The sequence below is a fragment of the Suillus discolor genome (assembly GCF_016758755.1).
Source record: "Suillus discolor strain FC423 chromosome Unknown F5147scaffold_1, whole genome shotgun sequence".
Classification (NCBI taxonomy): Eukaryota; Fungi; Basidiomycota; class Agaricomycetes; order Boletales; family Suillaceae; genus Suillus; species Suillus discolor.
Genome location: NW_024541248.1, coordinates 586,484 through 608,878, shown reverse-complemented (window position 1 = coordinate 608,878; position 22,395 = coordinate 586,484). Strand labels below are relative to the sequence as shown.

The window sequence follows — 22,395 nt, the reverse complement described above, 5'->3', positions numbered from 1 at the left end:
GAGGTGGAGCCCTCCTTAAATGAAGTAAATGTGACGCACTCCTGGATTGACAGATACTTTTGAGCAACAGTATTCCTCGAACCTTGAAAGGTCGCCTATCATGCTCCGCGTCGGCAAAATAGTGCGGTAACCCGGTTCACTCCAAGAAATTCATCCAGCAAAGATGCAAAAGTTGCATATTCTTTTGGACCGGGAGCGCCGAACGAATGTAGTTCACGAACGCCTACTATGCATACAAATGAGACATATTTGTGCAAAGTATAGGTCTTCAACGAACTAACCAGGTCAAGTTATTTCTGATAAAGAAGTTATATTGAACTTGAAGTGTGCCAGTGGACGCTGACTCACGAGTTTCCATTCTTCAGTAGGGTCAATTAAGTGGATCAGTCAGTGTTCCGCGTGCTCATTGTAGATCCGCCGACCTCAGCTTCAAGTGAGCTAGCCTAAGCCAAAAACCAGCAAATTGGATATGGGCAAGGCAACCAAATATGTCGTGACTCGCTAGTGCGAGGCAGCCTTTTTTTTATCGAGGATGCTGGGAAGCGGTCGGTTAGAACCATCTATATGGTAAGTGAAAAATTTCCAAGTGTGATTCATACATAATATGCAGCCAAGTAACTCAGTATGAGAACCGCGAGTGGGACTTCGTCAAGGTAGCAGAAACCAAGTAGTTTGCCTTTTTAGGATTCCCTTCTTTGACTTCAGCGCTCACAGCGCTGAAGACTCAATATCCGAGAACTCCAACTGGTAAGTTCTTGCATCTAAAATACTAAAATCGCTCTATGTGGTAGCATAATTGCTTACTGAAGGTGACCACTGCTTCTAGATGACGATGCATACGACCTTGTACGGTGGTCTGACCTCCAAATTGTACCGACAACCAGTACTCCTGCTCGGAACCACAGGCCCCAAACAGTTTCTTGATACGTTCTCAATAGGAATATCATCTGCCAGCTATGGTTAACTTGCGCGCCTCTTTTTCGGCCGGCGACATGTCAGAGTCTCAGCTGCACATATCACGGGTACGTACTAGTTGCCCACACATGAATCTACATCATATGGATAGATAGAGGCATGCAAACAGGGACTTTCAAGGAAAACTGACTGCTTGAATCGAGTTTCACGGCCCGATTGCGACTCCACATAGATTCCAGAGGGTTCATACACATCTCTCTCTCACACGTAGAATATCAGCACCACTTGGCGGGGCTTGAATGTCCCTATGTCTACCTCAAAGTTACTATAAAATTGCTCTCTGTGAGTGGACGTCTTTCACCGAACATCCTCATGGATTCTCCGCAGTCGCAAGTCACTGACTCCCACCCAGAATTAATCACACTTCCTGATCGCTGTTGGTATCCGCCCAATAAGCTACCTGTTGCCCCATCATTTTTATCACATGATGCTCACCATGGTCATTCACTTGGCGCAAATATTGTAGTCGAGACTCGATTGTTGACAGAATCTTCTTCGAAAACCGGCGCAACTTTCAAAAAAACTATTACACAATTGTCCCATCCTGGTCTGGACGATCACGAAAACGCCTTCTCTCCTGAGTCCTTGGCAAGAACCCCCTCGACGGCTACGTATGTGGATGTTTTCCCCACTGATGCGTGGAGTCGCAAAAATTCATTCGAAAAGGAGGCAGAGGTGTCGACTCCTAGCCTTGAGTTCGAGCATGTGACTCAAAGATTATTCACTACCTACTTCATATATTTTGTCTGCGGATGGGGTGATGGAGGTTAGTCCACGGTTTAAGTTTGTAAACTACGCTCATCAAAATTCTCAGTCACCGCTACTGTTCTTCCCTGTATGTTTGTTTCCGTTTTTCTCCTGGTATCTTATTCAGCGTTGTTCTACCAGCATTTGAGAAAGACTTTGGTTTGAGCTATACTATGTGCTCCTTATTGTTTACAGGCAGTACGGTCGGGTAAGCTTCTCTCGCCAAAATATCTATAAAATACCGACAATTATCCCTTAGGTCTGTGATCGGCACCATCCTACTTGAACGAATTGTCAACTTCCTTGGTCAATTTTACCCATCTTTGGATCAACACACCTATTTTCCCGCCGTTCCGTTTTTTGATCGCCTGTTCACCAAGAATGTGTCTGCAGCTCTCCCTTGCGATGTCGGTTATTCGCCCGCAAAAGCACGATTTTCCTCGCTCGTCCTTGGAGGTCTCCTTCATCCTCTGTTCTTTGTTGTAATGGGTACCGCTCGTAATTATCCCGCGTTATTTCTGGCATATGCCATTGCCGCGTTTGCACGCTCTTTCTGGACCGGTGAGCACTCGTTTTGATCTTAATGTTTTCACTTATACGGGTTGTTGTAGCATCATCGTGAGCGTTGCGCCATGGTATCTTCCTAATGCTAAAAAGTTACAGGAATTTTTACGTTGTGTCTACACCCAAGAAGCCCCTTGGGGTTTTACTGGGATGTTGGTGTAAGCAGTGATGTGTGTCTGTATGATGATGCTGCTCATGTCTTTCAGGTATTGGGTCATTTTCAGCGCCGCTTGTGTGCCAAACACTCATGGCAGAGGGAATTCCCTGGAAGCATTTTTATCTTGGCTCCTTAGTTATTTCTGCAGTTGCTTTGAGCTTGATCATCTTTTCCTTCCGCCCGACGCGCAACGAGTTTCTGGCAGACTGCAAGATCGCACTCGACGCTATGAAAATTACGCCGAGTGCCAACGGCCCTGGGACTGACACGACGATACAACCATCCCACGCAGAGAAAGTCCGAGATTCCTCTACCCGCCGTGTTGATACTCAGTCCCCACCCAATAGTGCGGTCGCTGTTGCTGAACATAATCTGCAATACTAATATTCTCCTAGCTCTCTACCTGGCTTTGTCAATGCCATACCAATGGGCCTTTTCGTTGTTCGCGTTTATTTACAGCGGCAGCGAAACCACTTTTCAAGGATTTGTGAGTGTCCATTCGGACTTGAACACTGAACAGAATCTTGAATGAGTTCTCGCAGATCGTAACCTATCTCCTTACCAATCGAGTGTGTTTCTGTTGATCTAGTCGCTACTGTCCCATTTTGAACATGCACCAGGGTTCTAGTCCAAATACTGTCGGATACGTCAGTAGCGGCTTTTGGGGAGGCATGGCCGCTGGCAGAATTTTATGGGGATACTATTGCACAGGGTCGGTCGCAGGGCATCATCATGGCCTTGTCTAATTTTTGATGTGTTCGGCAGCTTGACCTTTACCCAACGCAAACGCATTATTCATGCATGCACGTCCGTCACTCCATTCATGACTCTGAAAAGTTACTGATTGCTAACCTTCAGAGGTTCGTCGATGAGGGCCTGCTCCTCAGACTGACACGCTGACTTGATAACAATATCCAGGCGTTTCCTTCCTCATGACCATCCTTATTTGGTTTGTTGACTCGACAATCGAGAACGCCCTTTCATCCGCCGTGGTGGGTTTGATGTATGGGCCTATATTTCCCGGGACACTAGGCCTTTGCAACGATATCCTTCCGAGAGACGTGCACATGGTTTCAATGGCTATTCTGTGAGTGGCCTCGTCGCAGCATTCCAGACATAACTGACCGTGACTTCTATACCAGCACTGCTGTTGCTAGCGCAGGAAGTGGTGCGTTATTCGACTTGTACTATACTCTTTCAGGCTCACCGAAGTGTTTAAGCCGTGCTCCCCTTCATCACCGGTATAATCTCGAACAAGGACGGCATGAGAGTCTTCTGCTATGTAACAGTCTCTCAAAATGTGGCCATGTTCGTCCTTTGGCTCTTCTTCCCCTCGTCTCTGCCTGTGCGCGTTTCAAGTTCTGTGTGAACCTAAAGAAGCCATCAAGGAATGTTATAGACACTTAGATTCGGATATCAAATTTTTGGCCATAGAGTAGTGTATATTTACATAGTGTTTGTTCCCGTGGAAGCCATTTGTGTCAACGTCATGTACCAAACCCCTTGGATCCACTTTCAATGCGATCAAAAGAACATAACAACCCGCCTCAGTGTAGCCTCCATGATAGACGCTGTGATTTCAAACCTCATTGATGTCGACGTCAGGACCGGAGATCATGACCTTGATAACCCCTTTTCCATCGGGACTCTTGCCGTTGCGAGTGATTTCAAATGCCTCACATGCCTGTGTGAATGGGAAACTATTGTGACTGTTAACACGATATTGGATAGCAGTTACAACCGTGGGCATACCGGTGCGATACCAGGGATTTGACGTCGACCTTGCCTGATGCAACAAGGGCGATGGCGAGAGAGTAGTCGCCGGGCTTCGTGAAACAGAGATTAAACAATCCCACGGAGAAAATGACGACTGCTTACTCCATAACGGAAGGAACCCCTGAGGACGAGCTCCTTGCAAACTTGAAGGACAGCAAACATGTCAATGGTGATATCGCGATGACCTATGCCGACTTAATCATAACCAATCAGATAAATCTTTAACTGCTGTGAATTTCAAATCACTTGGAAGAAGGTACCACCACTCTTGGCGATCCGGATACCTGTCTGGATGGCAACCTCTGCGCCAGAAGCATCCAAAACCAAGTCAATCGCCCGAGATCCATGCTCAGTAATGTTGAGCTTCTCCTTCATTGCCTGGGCATTGCGTATTGAGAACGCGACCCCCGACTCGCCTTTATCGATAGAAGGAGGTAGGAAGGTATCAGTTGCAGCGTATGTTTTAGCAAATTCGAGGCGGTCAGGAATGATATCCACAGCAATAACGCGGGAAGCACCCAGAGCTTTCGCGACGGCCATACATAGAAGTCCAACTGGTCCACAACCAAAGACGGCAACAGACTAGTTGGACCGCAAAGCACCGAGTTTCGAGACAGCATGGACTGCCACGGAAAGAGGTTCCATCTAGAACAGGGTCAACAGTAAATAAAATTTATTGTGGTCAATCGCTCACCAGTGCTCCATCCTCAAGACTGAGACTTGGTGGAAGTGGGCAAGCGAGATCAGACGGGAGGCGGTAATAACGAGTGAGGGTGCCGTCTGTGGGGGGAGTAGCAGCACAGATGATATCGGGGCAAATCTGCTCGGGCGTCAAAAACTAAAATTAGGGTGGACGACCATGCTCGCCTAGTAGCGACCTTCCTTGCAAGCTTCACACTTGCGGCATGTTGCGGCAGGTTCCATAGCCACTCGGTCACCCACCTTGACATTAGTTACGCCAGGACCAACTAAAGAACGAGGGTTGCAACAAATGATCATTCTAAATAAGCTATGGACCTACCTTTCGAGACCACGCCTGCTGATTCGTGACCCAGCACCTGATAGCTAACGATGAGGCTTGGTCATGAATTTCGACAAAAAGTAACTGACCATAGGCTTCTCTACGATAAAATCACCAACACTTCCATAGACAAGAAAATGCACCTGGAAGCGATGATTTGTTGTCCTGGTACAGAAAAAATAGATAGGGGCATACGTCAGTGCCGCAAATTCCATCATCGCCGCGAATGAGCTTTGAGAGAATTACGAGGGACAAAGAGGCTTTGTGAACGCACCGGTCTTCTTCACTTCCACGAGGATCTCATTGGCTTCAACTTCACAAGATAGAACGATTAAGTAAGCGAGCGTGAACTGGTCAAAGATAGTAGACTAACTCTCTGGAACTGGCTTTTGTTGGATCTCAGCATCCAGGATGCCCTTGAGCACGAATGATGGGTTGTCAGACATGATGGACAGAACAGTCTGTGGAGATTGGGGGGCAGGCTGAAGAAGATAACTGGTTCGCAGGCCTACTACCTGTGCCTAGATCTGCGAAACGTCCGATAACAAATGAGGATGAACGGGCCGTGAAGTTCGAGTTGGAACAAACCTGCACGAAGTTGAAGATTTTTACAAAAGAGCGCAAGAAGGGTTAAGCACAAGTTAACTATCGATGAACAACTCCGAAATGACTTTGTGGTTTATCTAGTTCTAGCAGCACAACAACAGCCTGTGGCTGCCCTAGTAATTCCCTGCCGTGCCAGTAAGGTAAAATCAACATTTTACCTCAGGTCCGAAGATATTTTTGCAGTTCGCCATTTCCTCAGTGAGACGTTCGAGTAGAGCGACCTGTGCGGAGTTTAAACCATATATGGTTTATCGTAACGCCGCTACGGGTGACTGAAGTACAGTGACGCCCGACACCATCACTGCTACTACTTTGAGCTTGCTTCTATACAGGCGCGTGTAAGACATCCCGAGGGATGTAGCTGGCTGCGCATCTATACTTACCATGTGCATAATTGATTTGATGCTGTGTTTTACATTGGTTTTCATCAGAGCCACACCGCGCTGACTATACTTGCGACAGTATAGTCCGATGGCTGCGGCAAAGAACAACAACTTGACTTGGAAGGTGCTGAGGAGCACAAGAATTAGTAGGTATGGAGAGCAGTGTTAGCAGCCCGGGTGGGACAGGTGACTTATCCGTTCGCTCCATTTGAATCTCCCCTACTTTTCGTTTCTGACTTTTCTACTTTCACTGGCATGCCAACAGAATGTGACCGTGTCGAGTGACCTTGGACAAGCTGTTATGCTCCCCGGCCCGGGCGAGCAAAGTAGAGACGAAGCTGAGCGCTGACCGGTGTTCAGGCATTCAAAGCAGGGATATACACCATTCCTAATTTCCTATAGTTAACTTCTTGTTTCGGTAGTGAAGCGCTGCATTTGCGCTGCATGATGAGATTCATATTTAGCACAGGCTAAGACCGGCCATCACTGGGTGCACATTCATCCTCTAACAGCATGACCCTAGTATCAAACGATTCCGCCTGGTGGCCGTTCATGTTTTCGACCCAAATGACCAGTTATGTTGTTGGTCCGTAGAGAACCAGTTGGATGAAGCATGACCATGTGATAATCTAACCCTGCAGTTTTGCAGCTGCCTTCTCTTTTGGGTTGATGTATGATTGGGGTGAGCAAGATAGTATTCAAGTATCACTGGTATATTGGTATACTTATGGTGTGTTCCAGCATTGACGTTCGGACGAGAGGTAGGTCTGTATCATTACCGAAGCAACTATCTCGCTGATCACATATTTATAGGTCGAACTGGTCTGGGTGAGCAGAGTCTCGCGTCAGAAAACACATGGAAATACAATTGACGCGCGGCAGAGGCAACGTTCAATGGTCATTCATGACTGTTCTGTATCTCGGTGTATGTATTTCATATTGCAAGTGTGGTTGAGACGTTGTACTGACTCGATAATATTCTAGGTCCGCTATGCTGGTATCTCACATGCTATGTATGTTTGGATGGTCAAGTAATTGATGTTGTGTTAATCAGCTGACTCTCATACTCAGCATTAACATCCTGTGTATGTCTACGCACATACGCTGCATATATTTCCTCTGATCGACGGCATGCAGTATCTCTTCCAAGAACTTCAGTGACAGATTCAGTGAGTATTCTGCATTGCTGCTTGCTACCCATATCCAATTAATTGTACTCCCCTGCAGGGGTGAGTGAGTTACCGAGCTTCTTGGTTTAATATAATACTTCCATAGCTGTGAGTTTGTCTAAAGTCTGTGATCATCTGAGGCTGTTAACCAACGTCACTTGATTTTCCAGGCCGTACGATGTTCGACGCACTATGTTGGCTGAATGTTGCCGTGACTGCAATGTTGGGTGGTGAGCTACGCAGCTGCATTACCTTGACTGAACTGACACATCGCGCAAGTCATCATGATCGCTCGGTTACATGCCTTGCATCAGCAATCCAGAAAAGTACTGATATCTCTCAGCATCATTTTCCTGGCTGTAAACATCGCTGATGGAGTGATCACCGCAATGGTTACGAGTCGTGTTTCGTCGGGTAAGCTTTCATTTTGGTGAATGGCGGACTAGAATGTGTGAGGCTCATTTGCAAACACAGAAGTGTTCATTCTCTTTGGCATCGCTCAGTGCGCTTCCGACTTTCAAGAAGGCTCGGATAATCTACTTCTGGCTTTGATGACTTGGATTCTCCCCGCTGTATGGGAGGTCCTCGCACTATGTCTCGCAATCCGGATTGCTTTCAAACGCCTCCGTGAGCTGCAGCGACTATTGACAGGATGGCTTGATGTCAGAGACTGTTTCGCGGTGTTAACAAAAACTCACGTAATTTACTTTGCGAGGTGAGCTTATGATGCGAATATGATTCTCCTTTTTCGTTGAAGTTCTGCACCTTCAGTTTTGTTGCTGTTTCTGGCTTTATCCTCCTTTATGCGCTTCTAACGGCCATAGCGGTATGTGAATGTGACACTGACTTTTGCATGCGAACGTCGTTGATCATTACTACAGGACACAGTTGTCGCAGAACATCAGATTTATTTTGGTTTGGCTCAAACTTTCATAGTCACGGTGATGTGTGTGCTGGGACCACGCCTGATCCTTGGCGTTCGAGAATATCACGCGAAGCTTGTGGCTAACTCCGAAAGAGGTCCTGGCATGACTTCAATTGCCTTTGAAGAGCGCGTGCGTGTGTCGACCGGCATCAGTGTGTAGCATGGAAAATGCTTGCTGGGTTTGCCGCGTGCCGAGTTCTCTCGGACTGTATTGTGTTAGGGGTATAGTTCACGATACGTGAGTTCTCCCGCGTGAATTACTGATTTCAACGGTCTCTGGATCTATCTCTTCGCAGTGCTCCACTCTTCCCGATTCGGAAATCCAAACTGCTCCACTTGTGCTATTTGCGTGCTGCTAGTATTGAAAGAACTGTTTCATTCTGTGATCTTGTGTTCGCTGCCTCATTTTTGCCTGCCGCGGATGTGACATGGCTGTTGCACTACTAGCTTCACTAAAAATTGATGTTTGCACTTCTGACTAGCTTCTGATTGAGACTTAAGGCGACCCAAGGCCGCATCTGATGCGGCCTTGGTAAGGTTTACATGACACCGGTAGTGAAGCTTGATGGGGAACGATATGGGTGGATAGGGCGGACACGACATGGGCAAGACTTGACGCGGAAATAATGGTGGTATGTGTGTCACAGCATCTACATAACTAACGTTCACTGAACTACCGTTAGTGCGATCAGAGACAAGCACAGAAGGCAGCGTACTGCAAGGTGTTATATCCACTTGAGACGAACTTGACATCGCTAATAACCGATGATCAACGTTGAACTGCAACTGGTCGCCTTCACGGTTTTGGCGGTACGAATGTATTTCTTTACAACATTACGTATCTTTCTTATCAGCGACGAAACAACCTTTGAGCTATATTGTGTCGATGTCGAGCAACCCTCGCCCTCCATTTTTTCCAGGTCTCTCATCCTGACCTCTCACTTATGGTAGACGATAGGTTATGCTTCAGATCTGTCGTAACGTAACGCTCGGACTGCCGGCTCCTGCCATGCAGAACAAACCACCATTCTAAGGCGCGCAGGTGAGTAATGTGGTTGAATTCTGGTTGCACGGTGACAAGCTCATACTCACTTCCATTCCACAAACATAGCTTGTGCAACAATCTGCACTTGTTGTGCAAGGTGTTTGGCTACATGCACTGACAGACATCGATGCTATCAAAGCAACAACAACGGCGAGGAAGGAGAAACGCATGTTCTGTGCGAGGTGATATGGACTCTTCTGAGGGGGATCTCAAATGATATCTTCAAGGATGGGCAACACTATAGGACGACGGCCAGCTTTTATATATCTTGCGTATACTAACTTTGGGCATAATTCTGGTCGATTTGGCAGAATCGTTATTACTGTCGGATGGCAAAAATATGGGCAGAAATTACAGGAACGTATTCAATTGATTACGACCATTGTGATATCGTGACCCGACCTGCCAGCAGGCATCGACAATACTCTTCTTCGTCACCACAAAGCCGCTCGCTCGAATGTGCGGTCTCTCATCCCACACTCTCCCTTGTCGCTTCATCATTTGAACCTGCAGTGACCCTGCGCAGCGACGAAGTTGAGAAGTTGATGATCATTCTCATCGATAATTCCGATATATTCGATCGATATCTCGTCATTTTTCTCTCACCCATTCATTGCGCCCTTATATGTATACTTGTTGTGGTCACAACCATCTGCAAGTACACTGGGCTAGCTACCAAAGCTCCTGGCCATAATCTACACAATTACTGTCTGAAATACTGAAACACAGGCGCACGACAGTCTTGAATAGGTTTCACTATCACAGCGCCCTTTGAAAGTTTCAGTCTTCATCCGACAATCATGACGATATCAACTTGGTCTATGGCATACCCCGACTCTGACCCTGTACTACCTCGGAGACAAGAAACAGCGTGCTCACTCTCGAGCTCCCCGCGCTACTTACCCTTTGATGGAAAGTACCGCGCATGCACAATGTCAACAAGAAGTGCAGGCGTCCAATAAATTCAACAATCAATTCCACATCTTATATAACATATAACACATAACATATGTAACAACAACATTGTCAGCGGAGAGTATTACAGATTAGTAGGGTATCATGACCTTGCTTTCATAAACATGGCACACAGCATGACTGGACAGATCCATGTGTGAGCAGCAATAGATAGGAAGTGTTCGCACGCGCAGCAAATGGCGAGACCGAAAAAAGTGGCGATCAGCCGTCTGTGTCGGTCGACGACCCAGTCTCGTCTCCTTCGACGTCTGGCACCATTGGTTGATGAGTAAGTAGAGACAATGATGTATGTAACATTGAAACCTACCGACAAGATAGTCTTGTTCAATTCTCACAGCAGGCGCTGGTGGCGGTGGCGGTGGCGGGGGAAGTAATGGTCTTGGGGGACTCGGGCGCTTCTGCTGGGCAGCCAACGCACCCCTGCCTGTCCCTGTCTTACTACCCTTGGGACGCCCACGTCTCGGCGGACCTGTACCTGCAACGCTCCTCGCTGATATTGCGGACGACGTTGACGCAATGGGCGTGCCAACAGATGATTGAGAACCTGGGGTAGAAGAGCGATCACGTTCACGTTCAAGGAAAGAAGCAGTAGACGAGGAACGAAGTTTCGACGGGACTTTGGATTGGGAAGACGACGAAGGCACTTGAAGAGTCTGGGTAAAGTCGGGTAAGAAGGGATAAAATGATAAAAAGGACTCGCACGTTGCTTGGAATTGTGCCGCTGCTGTCAGGGTCTGCTTTAAGGCGAGACACCGGTGACCCTGTCAGAGTTTAGATCACAAGAAGACGATGCAAAGAACAAGTCAGTTTTACCTGCTGTTTTGAGTTTCTTCGTGGGTTTTTTCGTTGGTGATGTCTGAGGCGATATGGGCTAGAATAACAGCAATTCAGATCGAAGCCAAACAGGAGTTGCGTCATCCATACTCGTTTTCGCTTCAGATGGAAGTCTGTATCATCTACAACAAGTTTATCAGAACACTCCCTGATCGGCAAAAAAGTAGAAGTATGTTACCTGCTCGCTTTCCTTTGTTCTTTGCCTTGCCCTTACCGTTCGAGTTATCATCTGAAACATTGCCATTCTCTGAACCTGGGTATGGAGACGCTGACCGGCCAGGTTCGATGGGAATTCTGAAGACATTTTGAGTACGTTTGATCGGTGACATTGGCGTGTAGCTCACTTTGCTTTAAGATTTGTTCCACGAGGAGCCGCACGCCTGCTTCCGGTCCCTGTCCCCATACAAGCGCTGAGGTGTGGGGCAAATCTATTAGAAGCGATCTAGAGCGGCGACTTAGTTTAACATATAAAGTTAATTGAACCCTGTGCTTACTTGACGCTTGCAGACCATGCATTCAAACAAAATGTTGCCGTCGGATTTACTTCCGTTCGGAGTGTTGGTTCCAGTACTTGAAGTCGTCTTTCCTCCGACATCGCCGTGAAGGATAGATGATGTTACAGTCTGGGCCCCATTTGGATGAACTAGATTTATGGAGGAAGGATAATATGTCAGGAATAGTAAATGACGGACGAAAGTGCCAACATACCTAAGCCACACCTGCCAACAGGTCAGTGGGTTTTCACACTGGTAGTGCACTGATGACGTACCGTGTGTGACATATGCAACAAACCGCTCTACTGCGCAGAAGCTGGTGGTGCGCCTGTAGTGCCGCATCCATTGCCAGGTCATCCAGCATGGCTGAGAAGATCTTGGATGTCTGGTGCACAGTGAGTTCCCGGTTAGCGCTAACGGACTACTATCAAGCCGTCGGACAACTTACAATGGCTGATATAGCATCTTCGCGTTCTGTCTTTGACATGACTGATACGTGCCAGAGACTACGCTTCGAGAAGTACTGTAAGCTGCTAGGGTTGTTCACCGTTAAGTAGTACTTGGCAGACTTCGATGTTGTGGAAACCCCGTTATCTCCGTGCCATTATTCGCTGGCCTTAAATGGCAAAAGTCCAACTTACACCCTCTTCATTGTCCAATCCAACTGACTTTGTTAGACTAGTACTTCAACTTTCAAGTCCAGACCAACCTTTTCACCCTATGATCTTCCACTGCATTTGCCAATGGATTATTTCTTTTCCTTCGCATCTCCACTCTGCGAGCGACAATTTCGCGCGCAGCTCGCAAGTATTTTTCATTTGCGATTGACTCCATGCTTTCGTTCGCGCCCGGAATTTTAAGTGTCTGCTCAGATGCGCAAGAGACGGTCTCCGCAGCATGCTTGAATGGACGCGTTATTCTTGCTGGAACTCGGGTTTTATCTGCAGCTTAATTGTTGTACACGGAGTACGTACATCGTCGCTCTCATAAATCACCCAACTTGGGATTACAAGGTTTCTTCGTTACTAGCGTTTCAAATATGATACTAGATGTGGGAATATCTCTCGTTATAATGCCAGTTGATTTTAGTAAGAGTGCTCTCACTTGTACCGAATCTTCATCAATATGCCCCGTTGGCTAGTGCTGCTCTCTGTACTTTTTCTGCTCTCTGGTTCAAGTGCCCATTCACACACGCGATTAGCCACCCATTCGCGTCCAAAATTAACTGTTCGCTCCCAGACAGACAAAGCGTCATCTTCGCCAGGAAACACTACTATCACAGACTTAGACCCTGCAAGCCTCGTCAATGTTTTCATCGGCACAACCAATGGAGGCCATGTTTTCCCCGGTTTGCTCCTACAGCGCATCTTTGACATCTGTTGATTTTTGCGTAGGTGCCACTCTTCCCCATGGAATGGTGAAAGTTGGACTCGATACTGATTCCCCAGGAAATGTAAGGCTATCCAATTTTTATCATTCTTCATGAGGCCTTAAGTTTTGGGCACTATACAGCAAGCGGGTTATGATGCCAATCCAATTTTCAACGCTATCGGCTTTTCGCAGCTGCACGATTCAGGGACTGGTGGTGTGCGCATCTTGGGTGTTGCAAAATAGTATACATACTTACAAGCTAATATTTCCTGAAGGACATATCACTATCCAACTTTAAGCTCTGGCCTCTGGCTGAATGCAACTCGTTCGCGTCCTGCAACACATCCTTGTTTTTCAGAAAGACGTTACGCAAAGTCCTTCCTAATGGTAACCAACTACACCCACGTCGTGGTTGTATGCTAAATATATGACATCCTACTTATTAAAGGTTCTCCCGACGATGCTGGTTCACCTGGTTACTTCGCAACGAATCTTGTATGTGCGAAATTACTACACTATGCCGCCGACTTAGCCTTCGCAGTCTACTGGAGTGCAGGTGGAGTTGACTGCTTCACGTCGTACTGCACTTCACCGTTATACATTCCCGTCGTCGTCACGCGAACCCCGTATTGTTGTGGACATCACCAACGACGGCATGAACAGCGCCACAGAACCCGTTGTTAATATCAACACCACTACTGGACGCGTCACAGGTAACGTCTCTTGATGTTCCCTGATATCCCACCTCACTTTCATTCCTAGGAGGAGCCAGGTTTGCTGCATCGTTCGGTCCTGGAAGATACAACGCCTACACTTGTGTAGATTTCAAAGGTGACGGTTATGACTTCGAGGCTCCCACTGAATACGGGGTTTGGCTGGGCAATACTCCTGTGCAGAATAGCACACAGGTCATTCAATTATACTCTGGTATTTATTTGACCCTTCCTCTCGGTATCTCAAAACGCATGAATTGCAGGCTTCTTGTCAGAAATTGGTGCTTTGCTGACTTTCCCGCCCTCTCCGAATTCTATCCATACGACCATCCTTGCACGCGTCGGTGTTTCATTCATTTCCTCGGATCAGGCCTGCGCCAACGCCGAGTCAGAGATCCCGAACTTCGACTTCGACGAAACCGTCACAACAGCACGAGAAACATGGAATGAACTTCTATCCAGAATCCAAGTCGATACTCAGGGCGTGGACAAAGAAATTACTGAACTATTCTACTCATCAGTGAGTACTTGGAATGTTACAATATGCCCGAGTTGCATGGGCCTTTAGCTTTACAGGACGCACATTTCTCCCGCTGATTGTAAGCCATGTTCCATTTTGCGAGCACAGGATCGTTGACTTTGATTGGTAGACACTGGCGAAAACCCCAACTGGAGTTCCACCGAGCCTTACTATGATTCCCTTTACTGCAATGTTGGTATCTTTTGGTGGCATTGTTAGCGTATTATTAACGCCTCGAGTGCAGTGGGATACTTACCGTACCCTGTATCCTCTAATGTCGCTTCATGACCCCGAGGTGTTCGCCCGCATCGTTCGTGGAATGATCAACATTCAACAGCATGAAGGTAGACAACTGTACTGTGAAGTAATAATGCATACAACTCATTCATAATAGGTTGGTTGCCTGAGTGCCGCGGCGCTACTCTTCAGCAGTGGATCCAAGGTGGAAGCAGTGAGTTCTCAAACCAGTTTGCATGATTCGTCTCTAAAATATGGCCACAGACGGTGACCCTATTCTCGGGGAATTCTTTGTCAAGTCAGCGAGCGTAAAACCCAATGTTGTATGGTCACTGACTGATGTCGTAGATTTCATGAACATGCTAGTGCTCTGAATGTCTCAGCTAATGATCTGTACACTGCCCTTCTTGCTGATGCGGAAGAACAACCGCCCAACTGGAATCTCCAAGGAAGACAGACGACTGTCTGGAAACAATACAGTTAGCAAATCGATATTCATCATGTGCCTTATCATGATCATCATTCCAGACTTCATCCCTTCCGACGTTTATGACTCGGGAGGTACCGCCACCAAGCAAGTCTCACGCACATTAGAGGTAGGAGCGTGTTCAATCTGCGATTTCATTCTTGCTTACTTTGATTAGTATTCATTCGGTGACTTTTCCATCTCGCAAGTTGCAAAGATTCTCAATAAAACGGATGATGTAACCAAGGTTTGCCATTCTCCATGTGTGTGAAACCAGAACGTTAGTTTTTGCGATTGTAGTACCAAGCTCGAGCGGGAAACTTCATCAATGTCTGGAATGAGAAGGTCACACTTCCCGGGAATTCCTCAATCAAGGGCATGATGCAGGCAAGTCACTCTCGCCCGTAACATTGTCAACGCAGTATAAGACTCACTGATTTCTAGCCCCGCTTCGCAGATGGGCAGTGGAATTACACTGACCCTCGTCATTGCAGCGTAAATGATCCTCTCGACTCAACCTGTTACCTCGATGTTACAAACCACGATGGCTTCTATGAGTCATCGCCGATGGTGGTATGTATCTTTATTAGACTCTGTAGTTATCTTCATCTAACAGTTTCTTGCTCTCAGTATTCTCAAGTGTGTATCACGAATATATCTCTTACCTTCATCGACAGACTATCCCTAGTACATTCCTCAAGACACAGCCAAGTTAATCTTGTTGCAGGGAGGCAATGAGTCGTTCATAAACCGACTTAACTTGATCTTCGACCAGGTAAATACCTTAACTGCAAATGACGCTCGGAGATTGAATTACATCCAGAACTACTTCGATGTTACAGATGAGCCATCTCAGCAGATTCCTTTCATGTACCACTACGCCAATCGGCCTGGCCTTAGCACCCAACGTTCCCGGATGATAATTGCTGAGTCTTACAACACCTCGGTCAGCGGTCTTCCGGGTAATGATGATTCCGGCAAGTCTTGAAAAAGCCTCAGTAGACGTTGTCTAACGCTTGCTTAGGTGCCATGGCCAGCTTTGCCGTTTTCTACCTCTTGGGCATGTACCCGCTTCCCGCAACACGCCAATTTCTTCTCGCTTCGCCCTATTTCCCGAAGGTCACATTTCATAACCCGCTTTTCAATACCACGACAACGATCATTGCCAATAATTTCACGGGCAACCCTCAGGATGGCATTGGCGGAACTGTCTTCGTCAAGGTCAGTTACAGTTCAATCGCGTATCTTTGACCTTCTGTTAATGAGAGTGAACTGTTGCAGAGCGTGACTGTCGATGGCCAGTCATGGCATTCAAATTGTTACCTAGACTGGGATGTCTTCGTTAAAGGCTCCACCGTCGAGCTTGAGCTCACAAGCGATATCAATACCACTTGTGGAGAAGGATCTGACGCTCTGCCTCCTTCCCTTTCGACTGGTGGATACAGTGGATCCATTTAAAAATAAAATTGAGACCAGTTAGATAGCTCACGTCCATATCCTAGTCCATTGCAATTTCCTTGTGAGATATCTGAACAACTGTGACTGTACTTTCAACTCGTTGTATGTCCATGTATATAGTCTGTAGCGAGGTGAAATGAGTTATTTCAGCAAATAGAAGGACAAGTAGGCATATTGAGACACAAGTGACTTAATTCGCAAAATTCGTGATAAATTCATAAACAAGTCGTATACGTAAAAGAGTGACCAACACATACCACTGGATTTTCCGAGGCATCTGCATGTTCACTATAGTCTGCCTCGCTCTCGCCAGCGTCAGTCTCTTCGGGCACCTGGAACATACCCATCCGAGTCGGATAACAAATTGGATCCATCAGATAATGGATCGAGCAATATATCATACCCGTCAGACAATGAACCATCTAGTTCAGCAACAGCAGGAGGACTACTATCATGATCATCATCAGGGTCGACTGCTCGTGTGGTAGCTCATTTTGCATTTTGCAGGTCAGCTGCACTTGATGATACTCGTGACAGAGATTATCGGCGTCACGAAGACGAGCAGATGGCTTGGTTGGTCGACCAGAGCGTATAGCGCCAGTGACAAATGTGGCCGCTTACCGTCCAGAATTCAAGAGGACGGAGAATGCATTGGATGAGGCTCGCTGCATACCGGAGGTAGTGGGACATCATCATCAGCATCATGGTAGAATGTGATCTCGGATGCATCCTTGAGGCTCCCAAGATCTGCACGACATACAGATGAGTTAAATTCAGTCATCGTAGAACAATAGCGAGAAATATCACCGAGTTGCAATTGAGACTTACTGTATTTAGTATAAGGCAAACAGCAGAACTTGTCTTCGCATCCGAAAAGAATACTGACAGCATGAGGTTCGGAACCGTTCAAAACCAATGGAGAACCATCCCAGACAACACAGACCGAGAAACATACTTCGGTTAGGTTAGGTTCGATGGTGTCTTAGTGGACCAGACTGTCTAGAACCAGGTCAGGTTCGAACCACGGTTCTGGACCGGACCACGGCAGCACCACACGGTAGCGGTACTGGGAACTGTGGGAAGCGCCAATCCCCGACTTCAACTGGAGGTAGACGACTTCCGACCATCAGGATCAAATATAAATTTTAGCATCTCCAAGTCATGCTCCGTCGTAATCTTGTTCCCATCCCGCGCATCATTAGGACGTTGAATATCCTTCCAATTAACACGTATCGGATAGTGGGTCTTGTGCTTCAGTCCAGCCCAATCGAAGTCGAGCAGCATGAAGTCTTTTTGGTTTTTCACAACAAAATTGGCATCCCGAAGGTCGCCATGAACGTAGCCGGCTGTGTGTAAGTCCTGGATGAGAGAGGTGATGTCCTCCTTCAGCGGCTGGCGGTCCACAACAGCCATTTTACTGAGCTGTCGATATGAGCCAGGCTGTTGCGGGAAGTTATCATGATCAATATCAAGGGCATCCATAACCACCATATTCCAGCCGCCGGGTAAAGGATCGTAGGCGATAAGTTTGGGAGCGCGCCCCTTGCCGGCACAGAATTTGTGGGCCTCAGGGGAATAGTGCCGGACAAACTTAATACATATCTTGCTCCCAGCCACATCGCCGACGGTTTCCCCGAAGAAGATAAGTTGATCCCTGAGGATCTGAGTCTCATTATACGAGAATTCTTGGATGCCATTGGTTGAGGTTGAATTGATATAACTCCGAGGATAAGGATATCCTGGAGATTGATTTTTGGATTCGACAGTCGGAATTTGACAAGAGTACAGATTTGTGAGTTTCTTGATGGCGATTTTGAGAGCCCCCAAAGCACGAACCGCCATCAGTTGCAAATGGAGGTCTGTCGAATGCCCAAACAGAGGAATGATAGGGACCAGGATATCAGACTGGACCTTGTGTGTTAAAACAGAGCCTGCAAAGCCAATGCATGCCCCTAGTTGTGGTCAATGGGTTTTAGCAATGAATCCGATGAAATGAACTAACCGAAGACAATGATATGGATGCATGGAAAGACAGACCAGAGGTTGGCTATCTCAATTTTCGACTCTTTCATAAACTTGCGGTGGTACAACATTGCCTCCAGGAATGGTTCGGCAGCGCCGCTTCCGATCTCGTTCTTCCCCTCCAGTATCACCTGCACAAACATTCCGTCGGAGGACATGATATGTCCGTCTGTTATACATTGTGTCGCGCCAACCATAGAAGGATCGAGTATGATACCGTACTGGCGGAGCACACATCGAAATGCATTCATCCGCGCGAGCTCATCCGTATAGAAGGAGCACATCGTTTCCGAAAGTTGCCAAACAATGTCGTTATCGTCGTCAGTTGGTTGTCGATTTTGACAATCATCCACGAACTCGGCGAAGATACGCTCGAGAAGAGTGACCGGAACAGGGTCCGAGGCTCCGCGAGGACGATTGCAAAGGTACTCTTGGTTTTTCTGCTTTGGAGAGAATGCGGACGGTCTTGCACCAGCTGACAAAGCACCTGCATCCTTCTTGAGATACGCGAGACGTTTTTCAACAATTGGAAAGAGTCGTGCAACGGCAGGACGCTGTACGACGACATGAACACATCCGTCCTCTACTCCATCCGTGAACATTGTGGACAGTTTGGTTGACGGCTTCAACTCCACGGATTCGCCTCCGATCGTGCGGAGTAAGTGTAGGTCTTCCAAATTTATCTTGACCTTCCAAATGATCAGATCGTCAACATCCAATCGTAGGCGTCAGATCACTTACCTTCCATAGTTCGAGATCGTCCGCGTTAACACGGTCAAGACGTCGCATCTTCGCGTCCTTGATAGCCTTTTGGAGAGCACTGACACTTTCTGTCGGTGCAATCTCGATCTCAAATACATGGCGAGGATCATCACCCAACACAAGGCATTTGAGGTGGAGTGGTCCAGAAGACACTAGGTCAGACCGCAATCAGTAAGGAGGAAAGGGTGGCAATATCTAAAGACAAATCACCGGCAGGTGAGGCCTGGATAACAATATGTAGACACTTGCGCGGAGGAGCATTGGGAAAAATCTCGACCATTTCATCCACAGATGATAGGAATTTCATTGGGTCAAGTTTAAGACTGTTGAGATTGTGCTCAATCATCTCGTCGACAGGCAGGTTGACCTTCCAAAATATCAGATTATCAGCATCCAATCGTAGGCATCAGATCACTCACCTTCCATAGTTTGAGACGGACAGCGGCAATATGGTCAAATTCTGGCTTCTTCTTGTTTTTGATGACCTCTCTGAGGTGACCAACAGTCTGCGTCTGCGCAATGTCGACTGGGAAAATACAGCTTGAGTCATCACCCAAGGCAATGCAGTTAAGTCTGAGCGGTTCAGACATCTGTATTGTAAACGAAGCTAAAAGGACAAGCTCAGAATTCAGAAGAGAACTGCTGAGGTACAAACAAACGTAAGATTACATAAGAGTCCGACAGCGGGGAGACGTTTATCGTTTACATCACCAAAGTCCAAAAACCTGACGCCACCTGATTAGGATTCTGGTCCCGTGGTTGTGTAGCTCATGTATGGCAAGCACAGATCACCAAATATCACTTTCATATTTACGATCAGGGTGAATCATGCAATAGACGAAGAATGTTCAGGCTGATAAGTACATGATAAGTCAGTTGTCATAATGAAATTCAAATGATGCGCTATGATCTACTATGCTATACCACCTGCAGCTCGACTGGTGCCTGATATACCTGGAGCTACCTAATGTAAGGCCACCAGTGACTCGACAGATGCAGCAAGAACTTAGGCCCACTGGCAAGACATTACCCTATGTTTGATGTCAGTCGTGCAAACAAAAATCCGGCAAACAACTGACCGACCTTGCACTATTCTGAGGCAGCTCAAGTCACCTAAGTCCAGATCTCCAGGTGTGAATGAGGTCGTCAAACACCCAACTGCAAGACAGCTCGTCCCTTGTCAGGGACCAAACATCACTCATTTGAAGATGTTCCTCCTGTTACAGTAACATGGCATGAGTCCCCCGCCAGCAGACAGCCCTCTGCCACCGCACGGCTATAGACGATACCGGAGTCTCACCAGCTCTATGACGATAGATGACGATAGATGACGACAGATGATGATAGACGATAAGCAGCAACTGCCGGCTTAGATAAGCGGTCTGGACCGCACGTGACGACACATGACGACATAGGTCTAGAAGACCTATTTATGTTATCAAGATAGAAGGCAAGCCTCGTGCTGCCTCATGTACTGATAAAAGGATACCTCATGGATCCTATCTACGATAGAAGCCCGCCTCATGGACACTATCTCTGACTCATGTAGATAAGCAGATTAGAACCCAGCTTTAGGCTGAGCTTAGATATGAAGAGTAGCCTTATATAAGGTCGAAGATTAACAGTAGACGTTCCTTACTTTAATCTTACTAGGTTTACCCTTGAACTCCTTGTCCCGCTAAAGCTACCTGCTCGACATCGACTCGTACCTTCAGTGACGCCTCTCACTGTCTGTAAACCCTGCTATCATCTCAGCGTAACCCCTCATTAACCACCACGAGCTACGTTCGAGTACGCAACCTTTGCTTGTCTGTAAAGGCCGATGACTCTCAGCACTTGGTACCACTGTCGTGGTTGTCGCTGTTAGATTATCCTAGTCGCACACGACCGTTTGTCGTAACACCTCCAATATTGGCCTCACGGCGCTAGCCAAAGTCTTGTATGGCACCCATGTGAATGATCATTGGGTCTAATGATGGCCTCGTTGGCGTTTTACATAGAGAGGGGGATTGTTGAGTTGTTGTAAGGAAAACAGTTGCTACTTTGGAGATATGGATGTGCAATGACAATTGTGGGATAGACTCGATGGCAGAAGCCAGGACAAAACCTCTGAGTGCCTGATGACAAGCTTGAGTGCGGAGAAGCAAAGTTGGTGTGAGCAAGTTCACCAGTATAGATGGGAGCAACTCTGTGAATGCAGGTACGAAAGTTGAGGGTTGATACACAGGAAAAGCAGATATAATCTTCACCAGTTTATAAGGCGCCATATCCCTCACATACAAGAAAATCATCATCTAGCTCCTTGTCAACCCAAACTTCATTCTCCTCATCATTGCCCAGGTCTTCAGGTGCACTCCCATCACTGTCATCATCGTCCACAGCTTCATCCTCCATGTCAGACTCTTCCGAGTTAAGCTGAATGTCTTCTTCCTCATGTGATGGCACAGCACCATCATTCCGCAAAAACTCATCCCACTCTCGTGTTACTTTGTGACCAACACCACCTCCTCGGAAGCACATGAACATATCATGATCGACAAAACTGGGTAGACATATTAGCAGAGTGATATCAATACATAGAGAACACATACTGATTCACATAGAAATACTTGAAGTCTGTATTGTCATCGTCCGTAGCACATCCAAACGAAGGCCCAAGCTGAGTGTCAGTGTGTCCGTGTTCAAATCCAGGAATCAGATGTACACCCCGAATTACTTGGTCGGGGTCTACAAAACCGAAGCCTTCAGGGTCATCATGCTTGAAAAATCCAATGCGGTAGAGTCGTTTGGCTGACCACCCAGCTTTGTATTCAATGTCACGCCCAAACCAACGAACAAAAAGCACATTCATACGAGTTGGGGCCCATGCGCTGGTGGCACCCTGAGCACGATACCAGACATCAAGATCAAAAATCTTGATGACACGGGCATACCAATAAGGGTGTCGGTCGTCGTCATTTTCATGTGAGAGCATCAGGACATCTGCGTGTGTTCGAGGATTGATTGAGTCTTGCTCTCTTCGCATATCATAAGTTGTATAGTTGATCCGTAGTACGCTGTGCTCGCGGAGTTGGTTGTTAACAATGATCACCTGATTCCTGTCCTCGTCAGAGAAATTGTGCTCATCACCAGAGTAATCTATGCCACAGAGTCGTGCCAGTAAGTGATCCTTAAG

The 22,395-nt window shown here is 47.0% G+C and overlaps 5 protein-coding genes across 5 annotated transcripts; 2 read left to right on the top strand and 3 right to left on the bottom strand.

Moving 5' to 3' along the window:
- Positions 1-1,488: 1,488 nt before the first annotated feature.
- F5147DRAFT_785462 (MFS general substrate transporter) lies at positions 1,489-3,788 on the top strand (the record flags this gene model as incomplete). Its single annotated transcript, XM_041442922.1, has 13 exons — positions 1,489-1,741; positions 1,790-1,810; positions 1,864-1,930; positions 1,982-2,293; positions 2,386-2,444; positions 2,493-2,762; positions 2,839-2,930; positions 2,986-3,012; positions 3,064-3,155; positions 3,209-3,279; positions 3,362-3,530; positions 3,586-3,611; positions 3,664-3,788. Coding segments are annotated over 13 exons (1,584 nt in total), but the record flags the coding sequence as incomplete, so codon positions are not given.
- F5147DRAFT_785456 (chaperonin 10-like protein) lies at positions 3,597-5,686 on the bottom strand (the record flags this gene model as incomplete). Its single annotated transcript, XM_041442921.1, has 13 exons — positions 3,597-4,143; positions 4,196-4,269; positions 4,322-4,404; positions 4,426-4,444; positions 4,466-4,801; positions 4,835-4,864; positions 4,914-4,999; positions 5,098-5,187; positions 5,241-5,277; positions 5,330-5,383; positions 5,436-5,471; positions 5,528-5,553; positions 5,614-5,686. 13 exons carry the CDS (start codon positions 5,684-5,686, stop codon positions 4,023-4,025), a joined length of 1,065 nt encoding a protein of 354 aa, XP_041299958.1. The 3' UTR covers positions 3,597-4,022.
- Positions 5,687-10,345: 4,659 nt separating this feature from the next.
- F5147DRAFT_662497 (uncharacterized protein) lies at positions 10,346-12,236 on the bottom strand. Its single transcript, XM_041434782.1, has 11 exons — positions 12,120-12,236; positions 11,947-12,056; positions 11,886-11,896; positions 11,672-11,820; positions 11,522-11,619; positions 11,356-11,471; positions 11,268-11,299; positions 11,157-11,214; positions 11,046-11,104; positions 10,651-10,996; positions 10,346-10,591 (listed from the first exon to the last, which is right to left on the bottom strand). The coding sequence occupies exons 1-11, from the start codon at positions 12,156-12,158 to the stop codon at positions 10,545-10,547; spliced, it is 1,065 nt and encodes a 354-aa protein (XP_041299957.1). The 5' UTR covers positions 12,159-12,236; the 3' UTR covers positions 10,346-10,544.
- Positions 12,237-12,796: 560 nt separating this feature from the next.
- F5147DRAFT_785444 (glycoside hydrolase family 92 protein) lies at positions 12,797-16,436 on the top strand (the record flags this gene model as incomplete). The annotated part of the gene is made up of 23 exons (XM_041442920.1): positions 12,797-12,842; positions 12,915-13,019; positions 13,066-13,124; positions 13,184-13,258; positions 13,318-13,429; positions 13,491-13,537; positions 13,584-13,755; positions 13,805-13,969; positions 14,019-14,275; positions 14,324-14,354; positions 14,406-14,467; positions 14,520-14,619; positions 14,670-14,726; positions 14,777-14,810; positions 14,861-14,991; positions 15,041-15,108; positions 15,157-15,225; positions 15,279-15,365; positions 15,423-15,551; positions 15,667-15,753; positions 15,802-15,955; positions 16,003-16,199; positions 16,260-16,436. 23 exons carry the CDS (start codon positions 12,797-12,799, stop codon positions 16,434-16,436), a joined length of 2,421 nt encoding a protein of 806 aa, XP_041299956.1.
- A 1,098-nt stretch (positions 16,437-17,534) lies between these two features.
- On the bottom strand, positions 17,535-19,060 carry F5147DRAFT_562536 (uncharacterized protein; the record flags this gene model as incomplete). Its single annotated transcript, XM_041430625.1, has 2 exons — positions 17,535-18,388; positions 18,439-19,060. The coding sequence occupies 2 exons, from the start codon at positions 19,058-19,060 to the stop codon at positions 17,535-17,537; spliced, it is 1,476 nt and encodes a 491-aa protein (XP_041299955.1).
- Positions 19,061-22,395: the final 3,335 nt, after the last annotated feature.

Excerpts from the sequence above, each read along its gene's own strand:
- F5147DRAFT_662497 (XM_041434782.1), bottom strand. The coding sequence starts at position 12,158 with ATGTCAAAGACAGAACGCGAAGATGCTATATCAGCCATT. Across the intron at positions 12,057-12,119 it reads AAGATGCTATATCAGCCATT|ACATCCAAGATCTTCTCAGC; the intron begins GTAAGTTGTCCG and ends ACTGTGCACCAG. Across the intron at positions 10,592-10,650 it reads TGAACAAGACTATCTTGTCG|ACGTCGAAGGAGACGAGACT; the intron begins GTAGGTTTCAAT and ends CAATGGTGCCAG.